Raw genomic sequence first — 13,163 nt, forward strand, 5'->3', positions numbered from 1 at the left:
ATTCGGTTATTCCTTCACCAAGTTTTAATCTTGGGGATAGCAAAATACACAACTAACCACCAAGCCAAGGAAGGTTGTTTACTCCTTCGATAATGTCATAACTCGTAACACAAAACTCAGTTATTCTTCAACGGGAACATAAGGTAAAGAGAAATGTTCCAGGATATTACATATTACTCCAAAAGAGTACAAATTGATCATGCATTTCTCAAATTAATCACATTTTGTATCAATAATTTTCTAGTAATGAGAACATGTATAGTATTTTAGCCACTAATTCTCAAGTTATATAGATGAAGGCATATCTAAAGACAAACTTAATGACCTGTATTTTTTTATTTTATTTTATATTTTTTTTATAGCTGATGAGTGATGACAAAGGGAAAAGATATCCCACTGACCTTTTCAGATCTTCAATATGCTAGGCTCCAATTAAGCAGAAAACCAAAAGAGCCCATAATCTATCACAAAGTGTCATGAATACTAAATATGCCCTTTGTTTGATCAAGAAGAGCGCCATCCCACATCTTAACTCTGGATGGGCTGCTTGAGCTTAAGTTTCTTTTACCAGATGGGGAGCTTGAAATTCCATTTCTTTGTCTATGAAGTCTAAGGTTGTTTCTAACAAAAACAAGATCTTCCACTCTCTCCACCCCCAACCTGTTGGCTGTTTCTCGACATGGAAAATCATTATCTTGCCATATCTCTTCACATGTCCCAACACTTGAAACCTGACTCAAAACTTTCATGGCTAGTGTCTGTAAGTGGGGTGTTTCAAAACCAAAGTTCTCCCACCAAGCAACAGGATCCATTTTATCCCTACAATCCACAGCATCTTCCTCTCCTAAGGATCCTTCCAGTCTCCAGTAAGAGCTAAACTGCTCTCTAAGAACCCGTCTCACTGCACTGTCACCCTCATATCTTTCTAGAGTGGCTTTCCAACCCCGCATTACAGTTCTATCCTTTGTTTGACCTTTCCCAAAATATTTAGGATTAAGTATATAACCTGCAGCATGAAGAGGAGAAAATAACACATCCCATCTGTTTTCTATCAACTCCTCCAATTGATTCAATGCACTTTCCTCAATTCCTTTACTTCTCACGGCTTCAAGAGCCTGAACTCGCCAATCATAAACATCACCCATTACAGATCGATCAATATTAAGCACAGCGAGGAACCTCAGGAAAGGCTCACATAACTGCAAGAATAAATGGGCCCTGCTCCAGAAATCATCCCCTGTAATGGCAGCTTCAACCTCAATACCTATAATGTCCTCTGGAATACAAAGCTTCCATTGCTTCCAGTCTTCACCAACAACTACCTGTTGAAGTTCTTGCTTTAGCTGAAAAATTCTCTGGATAATGCCATAGGAAGGTGCAAACTTAGTAGAAATTAAGTCAGAGCTCCCTTTCAATTTTTGAATTAAAATACCTGGAGAAGAACGCTGAAATGTCATGATGCATTCCTCAATTTCCTTAGCACTCAAGATAGCAGGTTTAATCCACTCCAATTCAGCTATTTCTTCCATTAGCATGCAGATAGAATGTGATGTGCAAGGAGACCAGAATAAGTGAGGAAACTTTGACAATATAAGGGATTCAGAAGATTTACAACAGGCTTGGCCAAGCTGTGAGCCTAGATGTGAAATTATCTGAACCACATTTGTAGGCCCAACTTCTTCGATTGCATCACTAAGGACACCAGATAACACATCATCACCCTCATCAATAACATCTATATCTACTGCTTTCAAAAATATAAGCCCCCGTGGGCTAGAGACAAATACATCAATGCAGAAACAGCCCTGTAAGCCATCTAAGTGGCCGAGACAAAGTATCGTGCATCCTGTGTGGGGCCAGGACTCCCTAACTAGACCAACAGATTTTTCAATTCTTCCTTTCTCTTTACGTAGAAAAGAATCAGACAGTTCATCTTTTGTTGGGGGTTCATATCCAGGGCCAAAAGCAGCCATTGCTTTTGCCATTTCAAGAAAGTAAGGAGAGTTGACTACTTTGATATTCAATCCATCAGCATAGAAAAATCTTGCTAAAATGTCATCCACATCTTCTTTGGTGACACAGGTAAGACTTGGTCGTGAAGTACGAATGCGCTTCACAGGCTTCCCATTTCCAGAATTCCTTTTCTTTTTCCGAGCAAGGCGCTCTTCCTCTAATATCTGAAATGTCTCTCTCAAAGACCGGTCTATTGCTGGGCAGCTTTTGACCCCAACACCAGTGAACCCGAGAAGGTGTGCTCTAACGCGTGAATAAGATCCATTATACCGTAGATTACAGTGGTTGCATTTCCACCTTTTTGTACCACTTCCCTTGTCAAATCCACCAAACACACTGACGTGCTTCCATCCCCACTTATCAGATTCCGATGGCATAATTTCAATCCAAAAATCTGTATAAAATAAAATGGGGTTGAAAAAAGAAGAAGAACAAAATGAATGTGTTAAAATAAGTACACCAAGGTGAAATGTTGTACTTAGATCTTCAAAACCCACTGCTCATATTCCCAATCAGGCTACAAATCTAAGGCAGTTAACTTCTTAGATCTTCCCATCAAAATAAAGAAAATATGGCAGATAACCATAGCCAAGAAGGAAAGAGAGTCTGATGCCTACTACTTTTCACAGATAATCTCACACAATTTTTAAATACTTGAAATAGAATTAGATATATTTTGTTAATAGGAATGCCATAAAAAAGGTTCTAATGAACTCTTTGGAAAACTAACATCTGTCATAAAAGCTTAAACGGATTATAATCATTTAACCATTATTCTAACACCACCTCATTTATGGGCCTAGACTCCCCCCAATAAGTGGGGTGCTATAAGTGAAATTTTTAAATCTTTTAAAATGGGAGGTAGAGTGGAGAATGGGGACAAAGTTCAAATTAAACCCATCATTTCCTATTGACTCAAGCTTTTGGAACAAGCTGTAGTTTTTCATTCTTCCTCCCATATAGGCATATAGACTCGCATCAACTATATTAGCCAACTCTTACATGACAAAAATTGGAATGTTAGGCCATTTATATAATTGGAGAAAGTGGCTATTTCTTTTCTACGCTTCCAGTCCCAAAAAAAAAACACATATTTGCCGCTATTGATCTTGGATTACTTGGAACCTGACTCCTAGTGGTTTTCATTTGATTGTGTGTGAATGCGTGTGTGTACATTTGAAAAGCTGTGATGTGTTAGAAAAAAATTTTGTTCATAAAATATTTATCCAAGCACAAGTGCTGGCTATTAATTAATTTCTTGCTTCTCCTATATACATTTCTACTCCTAAAAATTACAACCAATATAATTTACTATACAATAAAAATTATATTAGCTGCAGGTATTGGAGGTTCTGCAGAATGAACGATAGCAGCAACAACAACAAGAAGCCTTGATCCCAGTTCAGTATGTCAACCCTGAATCCTTTATCAACTAATTGGGTAGAAATATTAATGAAATACTAATCGAACCAGGCAGAATGCCACTCGCACAACGACACATTTTTATTGTGAATTTAGTACTTATCCTCTACCAACTGGAAAGACAAGATGGCACAACTTTGAAGCCATTGCCATAGTATTCTATACAAAGTTTTCTAAACACACAGATCTAATTGCATCATTGCAAGATGCAAGATAACAGAATGCTACACAAATTCTACAACACGTAGAAAATTGTAACTGTTACATTTTTTGGTGGAGGGACTGGTTTCCTTAAGATGGTAAATCAGAAGAGGGGCTGGTTTCCATAAGATGGTAAATCAGGTTCAGCTCAGTCTAAGAAATTTTAAGAACAAAATGAACAATACCAGAACCAAGGGAAACGGAATGCCTCAAAAAGCTATTCTTCTGTTTCTTTACACCAACTATTGTAGTGACTAGCCTAAAATAACTACACTTTGTGCTTGACAATCTCTGAGCAATGGAAATCATGTGGTTGGTCATTCATGATCTTCAACCAATACAATAAGTTATTATTATCCATTACAAGGTGCCACATCCAAGACACATTATACAAAGAACTCTTACCTTCACCCTTCTCGTTGATTCTTGGGTTATTATGATGTTATTTATTGAGAAGTCATTAATAAATAAGCAAGAATAAGATCTTAGAAGAAAATTCTTTCATTTCTTAGGATCAGTAGCAATAATCATCACATGTTCTCTACGTGAAGCCAAGTATAGCAGTGTATTCCATAAAACAGCATTGAAATTAGTCAATAAAAGAAAAAAAGAAAAAAAAGTCAGTGCAGTTGATGTTTTGCTGCAAGCCTGTAATAAGTCCCATCTGCCCTCTAGACAACACAACTTGACTCGATTCAACAAGGCCTTAATCCTGATTACTGAATTCGACAATTTACCATTAGCCAAAGCCATATCCTACGTTAACTCCTAAGCAATTGCATCTTTTCGTGGTCTTGATTCTTGTACACCCCAACAACTTGAAACTACTTGCCTCCCTAAACTATAACATTCATAAATCATGTTGTACAAGGCCAAACAATCTTAGAACACTTTTCCCCATCCTTCTCAGTGAGTGACACCTTTATTGATTCCATTCCAACATTGTCGATCATCCATCTTAGCATCCCTATTTCCACTAATCATGGATTTCTTGAGCCGATTATATCTTAACCACCCAAAATTTCAAATAGCACTCTAAGTTCTCCACTTGCTAACTAGCTCTAGTTCAACTGGCACCTCCTTTGTTATTAAAAAAAAAACCCCTAATTGCAGCTCCTTCCTTAAAAAGTTTTAAGTAAAGGGTGAAATTGTGGATTCAAGACTGAACGGGTGTGTGTATAAACTGACAAAATTAAAAAAAACAAAAATGCTGTAGAAAACAATTTCAAAACTTTTTTCATAACTTGTTGAGTGTAACATCATTGCTATAGAAATGTTGTAAAGTAGTCTGCAAACAGTAATGGCAACAAAACTCAATCAGCTGTGTCTCCAAACCATCCATCTTAACCCCATTTTGGTTTCAACACCATTCAACCCAAACACATTCACTTTTCACTATTCCTCATCATCTTAAGAATTCTCTCACCCCCCATTTAGTCATTGGAAAAAATAAAAGGGAAACACTAACAAATTAGCTATTCAGAATTTGCAATAAGAAAACAATATATATGTTTCTTACCCCAAAAAAAAAAAAAAATTTATCACGCAGCAAAATGTGTTACTACTACATTAATTTGTTAAAATGTTGAAAAGACAAAACTGAGCAAAAGCAATTACCAAGACACAGAAACCTTAAAATGTATCAAATTTAATTATAGTATTAATAACATAGCATTTCATATTTTCAAGTATTAGATTTAAGTTCTAACTGGAAGAGAGAGAGAGAGAGAGAGGGTTGATTTTGTTTACTTACAAGTAGTGAGAATATCGATCGTATTTTTTTCGAAACCTGCGTTTCTTTTGTTTTTGTTGAGTTTCTGAAGATGAAACTTCGAAACACTATTTAGGAGGAGGCGAGAGAAGGGGGATCCGTTTCTTGAGCTTCCGTTTCTTTTTCACATTTCCTTGCCCTGGAGATTGTTTGGTTGCTCGATTATATTATACCCAACCCAGGGTAGGGCAAGCGCGTACTAGATATGGTGTGGGCTTTATTTAGAAATTGCTTATGTTTGCATATAAGAGCAACGACATAATCTTACAAAATACAAAAAGTAGTAAGTTTCTTACCCCAAAAAAAAAAAAAAATTTATCACGCAGCAAAATGGGTTACTACTACATTAATTTGTTAAAATGTTGAAAAGACAAAACTGAGCAAAAGCAATTACCAAGACACAGAAACCTTAAAATGTATCAAATTTAATTATAGTATTAATAACATAGCATTTCATATTTTCAAGTATTAGATTTAAGTTCTAACTGGAAGAGAGAGAGAGAGAGAGAGGGTTGATTTTGTTTACTTACAAGTAGTGAGAATATCGATCGTATTTTTTTCGAAACCTGCGTTTCTTTTGTTTTTGTTGAGTTTCTGAAGATGAAACTTCGAAACACTATTTAGGAGGAGGCGAGAGAAGGGGGATCCGTTTCTTGAGCTTCCGTTTCTTTTTCACATTTCCTTGCCCTGGAGATTGTTTGGTTGCTCGATTATATTATACCCAACCCAGGGTAGGGCAAGCGCGTACTAGATATGGTGTGGGCTTTATTTAGAAATTGCTTATGTTTGCATATAAGAGCAACGACATAATCTTACAAAATACAAAAAGTAGTACATTTTACACATTTTAAGCAAAAAAATATCTACATTAGTAAGTGTAAAATTATGCATGAATACACACCGTGCATATATGCACGATTACTATAGCTTGTGTATTTAATATTTTAATATTGGCGAAAACCACATTTTCATCCCTACATTTTCACGAGATTTCCACTTTGGTCCCTAACTTTTTTTTTTTCACCGCTTTTAGTCCCTATCTTGGAAAACGCCTCTCATTTTAGTCCATACCGTTACATCAGAGACGAAAAATGCACACGTGGCAAATGGATGGTACTGTTGGCTAACGTGGCCATTAAAATTAAAAAAAAATGTTATTTGGCATTAAAAAATTTAAAAAATTAATTTATTAATTTTAACTAAATAAAAAATTAAAAACAAAAATAAAAACAAAATTTTATATGAATTAAGATCTAGAAGTATCTTCAACAAGAACACCAAGAACACCAACTCAAACTTAAAATCTTAAAATTGAAAACCAAAAATCACAAACCCAGAAAATAACGGTTAATAACCCCACCACCGCATGCACCCCAGCAACCACCAACAACAACAACAAAAAAACGAGACCCAAACACCAATTCAGCCACCAAAACATCAACCCACAGCCACCCAAACACCAAACCACCATTGATCGGGCCACCCAAACACAGATCTGGCCAACCCAAACACCAACCCACAGCCACCCAAACACCAAACCACCATTTTCGGCCACCCAAACACAGATCCGACCAACCCAAATACTACCAACCCAAACACGGCCAACACAATGACAGATCCAGACATCCTATGACGGATCCGGTTGCTTTCGTCAACACTGAGAGCCGACTCGGCTGCGGTTGAAAGTCGGCACGCCGCCGCTGTTGGTAGGAGGAGGGTCGAATCAAGGCCGCTAGGGCTCGCTTCACAAGATCGCCTTCCACGTCGCCGATTCGGACGAGGGAGTTGGTCATCACCGATCTATGAGCGTTGAGTCTGTTCGGCAGAGCCGAGTGTGAGTGCAAGTGGGAACCGAATGAAGGTGCTTTCATGGTGGAGATCGTGGGTCTTGGGTTTTGGGTCTTTGGTCACGGAAATCGTTTTGTAGATCGGTGGGTTTGGGTCATGGTGGTTGTGGGGGTGAATGAGGGTGGTGGATGATTTGTGTGGTGGTGGGTCTGCCTTTCTCTCCTCTCTCCAGCTCTCTCAACTCTCACCATGTCTCACCCTCTCTTTTGCTTTGATTTCTGAATCTCAGCTCAATTGGGTTTGATATTTCGTTGCTTTTTCCAGGGGGTTTATGTGTTGTTCTAAATGCTTAGATCCCTGTTAATAGTTCAGAAAATATTGTTTTGAGATTGGAATATTGATCTTGTTCTTATTTAATTTCTTGTTCATGTTTATTCGGATGTGGATCTTATATTTAATTTTGTGATCTTATTTTTTGAGTTATTTGTGATTTTTGGTTTTCAATTTCGAGATTTTAAGTTTGAGATGGTGTTCTTGTTGAAGATACTTTTAGATCTTAATTCATATAAAATTTTGTTTTTATTTCTGTTTTTAATTTTTTATTTAGTTAAAATTAATAAATTAATTTTTTAAAATTTTTAATACCAAATAATATTTTTTTATTATTATTTTAATGGCCACGTCAGTCAACAGTACCATCTGTTTGCCACATGTGCATTTTTCGTCTCTGATATAACGGCAGGAACTAAAACAAGAGGCGTTTTCCAGGATAGGGACTAAAAGCGGTGAAAAAAAAAAGTTAGAGACCAAAGTAGGAATCACGTGAAAATGTAGGGACGAAAATGTGGTTTTCACCTTTAATATTTTTTGATAGTGTTGGGTTTGTGAGAGAAAGGGGTAGTGAGTGAGGAAATAATAAAAATTGTAAAAGAATGAATATTTTATTGAATAAATATGTAGAATAGGTAGACTGATGTGGGTGTTTTGTAAAAATGAGTGTGTAAAATAGAAAAAATATTTTTTTTTTTGTGCAAAATATGCAGAAAGTTTGTATGAGCTGATGTGGTTACTCTTAGACGGTGGGAAATAAACAAATTCGTTTTTATTGGGAATTGAAAACGATGTCAAAACTTTTTCCAAAAATGGTATATTATTGGGTGCCTTTAGGGCACATGTTAGTAAAACCCTTTATAATAATATAATGCAATAAGCACAACAGGGGAAGTGGGGAATTTGAACTCTTGATCTATGATGAGAATATCAAAAAGTGTTAATTGAATTACAAACTCTTAATAAAAGAATTACTTGGAGAGAGAGAGAGAGAGAGAGAGAGAGAGAGAGAGAGAGAGAGAGACTTGCAACCAAATTAGATTTGTGTGCACCAAGGATATAGCCAATGGACTTAACCTGTACTTGAGCTCACAACCTATTTATATTGTAGGGTTTGGGTTTTCTACTATGGGTAGTTCCTCACTTAGAGACCCAAATGTACACTCTTGTTCACGTAAACCACTCTCTTTTTCCTTTCTCAGTCGCTCTCCTTATTGCTGATATTATTATTCTTCCCTCTCTTTTCTCCAGAATTGTCCCCTTCCCTCACCTCTCACTCTATCCTCCTATTTATAGCTTGAGGTAAGTGGAGGTGTTATAATTACTTTTGATCTCACTCGTGTAAATGGGGGTCCTATTCCATCAGTTCTAAGTGGATATTTGTTGGGAACGGTGGTAGTGGCATTGGAACTGGTTTCTGCCTCCAAAAGGATGTTCGGCGGTGATATTCCCCAAGGCAATACTAGGCCGCTGAGACCTTATATTGCCGAGCAATCACACTCCCGATCAAGTTGATTAGGAGGGGCTCGCTTTTGACGTTCAAGACAGAATGGTCTCATTATGATTTTTGGGCCTAGATTGGGCCTGGGGGTGCGTCCAGGTCACATTCATACGTCGGTAGGGATAGAGTCATATATTGTATCGCATAGTTAGGGCCTAAGGCCCAACGAGCCTGGGGCCCTGTCCCATACAAGATTCTTAAAAAGGGTCGTGCTAACGAGTGTTTTTAGGGTATTAGTTAACAATTAATTTTAGGAAATTTTTAACACTACTTTTATGGGAAATTTAAAAAAAAAAACTATTAAAACATTAATTGTTTTTTTTTTTAAACCTATAAAAACTTTCTTAAAATAGATTATTAATTAATGCCCCAAGGGCATTCGTTAGCATTTCCCTTTTAAAAAAGCTTATGTTTATATATGAAAATCTAAGGAGATGATAAATGCTAAGAGCCTTGTAATTTAATTGATAATTTTTAATGTTTCTAAAAGATGTTCAGGATTCAAATCCTCATATTCTCGACTATCAAAAGATGATGCGATGATATACCCACACAATATAAATATAAATATATATATATATATATATGTGGGGGTGGAAGCCCAGCATTGTGTATTGGACCTGGAAACCCATCATTGTGTATTGGGCCTGGGGCCCCCTTTTTGGGTTAAGGTATGTCCGAAGAGAAGAAAATGATTAAGAAGAATTCTAAATGAGAGAAATATACTTGGAAATGATCAAGGAGGGTAGGCCGAAGAGCGTATTCTCTTCGGATGTAAAGAGTCTCGATCAAGCAAGTACTTGGGAGGTTCAAGTGATCTTCCTGGTAATTCCAATGATAAGAATGAGCTCTGGGCATGCTTAAAGATGATAAGAACGATGAAATATCTAAAGGAAAAAGCTGCTACTACCGTGTTAAATGCACTGCAGCAACTTTTCTGGCCGCATTTATGTGGAGAAGACCCCTGAAGAGTACAACTTCAACTACCAACACTCCTGGAGAGCTAAAGAAGATATTTGATGTGACATGTACTCAAGTGATTGCTTGGATGAAGAACAAGTGTACGATGAAGATGGTTTAGAAGAAGACTATATAAATGAGAAAGGTCTCTAAAGAAAAGGGAGAGAAAGATTTAATTGTAACTCTAAGAACTGTATTCACTGTTCAATTAATAATATACCTCTTCGGACATCAATATGTTTAGCGGTTAAGTGTGTTTTTATGTTGGTCCATCCCTTAATACCATAGTTAATAGTTGTTAAATTCACAACTAGCCCAGCTCTTTTACCCACTCTCTACAAATTTATTGTTTTGGTCTTGGGTTACAAATCCTGACCCTACAATATATATATATATATATATATTTTTTTTTTTGGTGTTTTGTATTATTTTATGAAAGACACATATTTTGGTTCACAACATTAAAGTAATTTCATATTCATGCAATGAGGAAATAACACGAAGTATTTTTCTTTTTGTAATTACAATATGGGGGGGGGGGGGAGGTTTTAAACTTTGGCTCTCTAAATAGCATTGTACATTTATACTTGGTGAGATGCCTTCTAATTACATAATTTTTTTTTTTAGTAAACATAATACTTATTAGAATACACAAAAATAGTAATATTAATATTTTAAACTGGATTAATAATATATTATTTAACCAGAATACAATAAAATATGGTTAACCTTTAAGTGCATTTGGATGCCGCTTATTTTCTGAAAATTGAAAATAATAAAAAAATAATTAAAAAGTTACTGTTACACGTGTTATTTTCATTGCTTGATGTACTGTTTATTTTTCATAAACAGTGCACCAAGCGCTGCCCCAAAAAAAAAAAAAAAAGAGGCTGAAATGCAAAACGCAGGGCTGCTGGACGCAATCCGAACACTCACGGAGTCAAATATGTACATAGATTACAATAACACTTGAAATAAAATAAATAAATAACCCCTCATGTTCCCACTTTCGTTGCAGCCTATCAAGGGAAGACTAGAATCAACCTGGTATCATTATTATTAACTATTAATTAATTATTAATTGTTGATGTTGTTATGATTAAACAATGATTAATGGCAAGCGTAGAACTTGAATCTGAATCTTTTCCCGTTCTTTTTACTTTTACTATACCTCCGTAATCCGTTGACTAGGCGCGTGCTTTATTTATTAGTGATTTAAGTTGACGAGTAATTTATCAATAAAAGACCTCTTTCCTTTCTTTCTTCTTTTATTTATTTATTTATTTATTATTTTTAATTTTTACTTTAGGAAAAAAGATTATTTTCCCAAGCTTTTTTTTTCCCAAGGAGGGGAATTTGTTTTTTTTTTTTTTTTAACTACTTAAAATAGAAAAAAGGTCTAGAGATTATCACTATTTATAAACATGGAGCGTATATTTTGTGACTTTTGTCTACGTTGAAAACACTAGAAAATACCCAATTGAATTATAAAACTTTTGACTACTTAAAACTGTGTCATTCTCTATACATTTTTTCATTTTGGCATTTTCTTAGTATAATAATTTTTAGGCGAAAAGTCACTTTTAGTCCCTATATTTTATTTTACCACTTTTAGTCCTTATTCTGAAAAACGTTTTTTGTTTTAGTCCTTGCCGTTACTCATTTAACAATTATCCTACGTGGCAAACGGTTCAACAGTAAATGCTAATGTGTTCATTAAAATAATATTAAAAAAATTATTTAATTTTTAAAAATGCCACATCAGCAATTTAATTTTTTTTAAAAGCCACGTCAGATAAAAAAAATTCTAACCTAATTATTTAAAAAGAAAAGAAAAGAAATTAGTTAAATTAATTTTTTTTGGGGAAGAACATGAAGAACTCAGTTTGAGTAAAACCAAAATCAGGAATAAAAGAAGAAAGAAACCCATTTGGCCAAATGAACCAATCTAGTTGTTTTTTTTTTTTTTTTTTTTTTTTTTTTTTTAAGAAAGCAAAAATGAACAAGAGGAATCACGGAGAGACCTCTTCTAGAGGTGGGTTTGGAGTGAAAGGTAGTGGCAAGTGTTCATCATCGAGTTCAAGTGTTAAAGCAAAGATGTGGGATGAAGAGCAAGACGCAAGTGGAGGCATGGATGAACTATTGGTTGTGCTGGGTTACAAGGTGAAGGCTTCTGAGATGGCTAACGTGGCTGAGAAACTCGAGATGGTTATGGGTACAACTCCAAATCTTTCATGTGATTCAACCGTTCATTACAACCCTTCTGATCTTTCTGGATGGGTTCAAAGTATGCTTTCTGAGCTTAATAACCCAAACCCAAATCTCGACCCTTTACAACCAATTGTTGAAAGCCCAGTTCTTGTTCCTTCTCCTACTACTACTACTATTGATTCCTTGGCAATCAACAACGTTGCTGGTTTTTCCAATTCCCAGGTTGACGATTCCAAGTACAATCTGAGAGCTATTCTTGGTTCCGCAGTGTACCCACAAACGGATATCAGTGAAGGAAGTCGAAAGCGATTCAAATCTTCAACTGGATCTTGTTCGCTGTTACCGTCTTCTTCATCTTTGTCCTCGTCGAATGTGTGTGAGCAGACTCGACCAGTGGTTCTTGTGGATTTGTAAGAGACCAGTGTTTGACTCGTGCACACACTCATGGCTTGTGCTGAAGCAGTCCAAAATGAAAACTTGGAGCTTGCGTGTGCTCTTCTCAATCTCATCAAATTAATTAGTTAAATTAATCTGGGTTTGAGTTTTGTGTTTTTTTGTGTTTGTGTTTTCTAAGTTCTTCTTGTTCTTCCAAAAAAAGAAAAAAAATAATTTAACTAATTTCTTTTATTTTTTTTTAAATAATTAGGTTAGAATTTTTTTTATCTGACATGGCTTTTTTTAAAAATTAAATTGCTGATGTGGTATTTTTAAAAATGTAAATAATTTTTGTAATATTATTTTAATGAACATGTCAGCATTTATTATTGGACTGTTTGCCACGTAGGATAATTCTGTTAAATGAGTAACGGCAAGGACTAAAACGGAAAGCGTTTTTCAGAATAGAGACTAAAAGCGGTAAAAATAAAATGTAGGGACTAAAATGGGAATCGCCTGAAAATATAGGGACTAAAAGTGGCTTTTCGCCTAATTTTTAAAACTCTTTATTTATTTATTTTTTTTTTTTGT

The 13,163-nt window shown here is 35.6% G+C and overlaps 2 protein-coding genes across 2 annotated transcripts; one reads left to right on the plus strand and one right to left on the minus strand.

Moving 5' to 3' along the window:
* Positions 1-204: 204 nt before the first annotated feature.
* On the minus strand, positions 205-5,604 carry LOC111985225 (uncharacterized). Its single transcript, XM_024016872.2, has 2 exons — positions 5,390-5,604; positions 205-2,407 (listed from the first exon to the last, which is right to left on the minus strand). The coding sequence occupies exon 2, from the start codon at positions 2,388-2,390 to the stop codon at positions 465-467; it is 1,926 nt and encodes a 641-aa protein (XP_023872640.1). The 5' UTR covers positions 2,391-2,407; positions 5,390-5,604; the 3' UTR covers positions 205-464.
* A 6,373-nt stretch (positions 5,605-11,977) lies between these two features.
* LOC136067278 (DELLA protein GAI-like) lies at positions 11,978-12,626 on the plus strand. Its single transcript, XM_065772885.1, has one exon. The coding sequence runs from the start codon at positions 11,985-11,987 to the stop codon at positions 12,609-12,611; it is 627 nt and encodes a 208-aa protein (XP_065628957.1). The 5' UTR covers positions 11,978-11,984; the 3' UTR covers positions 12,612-12,626.
* Positions 12,627-13,163: the final 537 nt, after the last annotated feature.

The sequence above is a fragment of the Quercus suber genome, unplaced genomic scaffold, assembly GCF_002906115.3.
Source record: "Quercus suber isolate HL8 unplaced genomic scaffold, Cork oak 2.0 scaffold_65, whole genome shotgun sequence".
Taxonomy (NCBI): Eukaryota; Viridiplantae; Streptophyta; class Magnoliopsida; order Fagales; family Fagaceae; genus Quercus; species Quercus suber.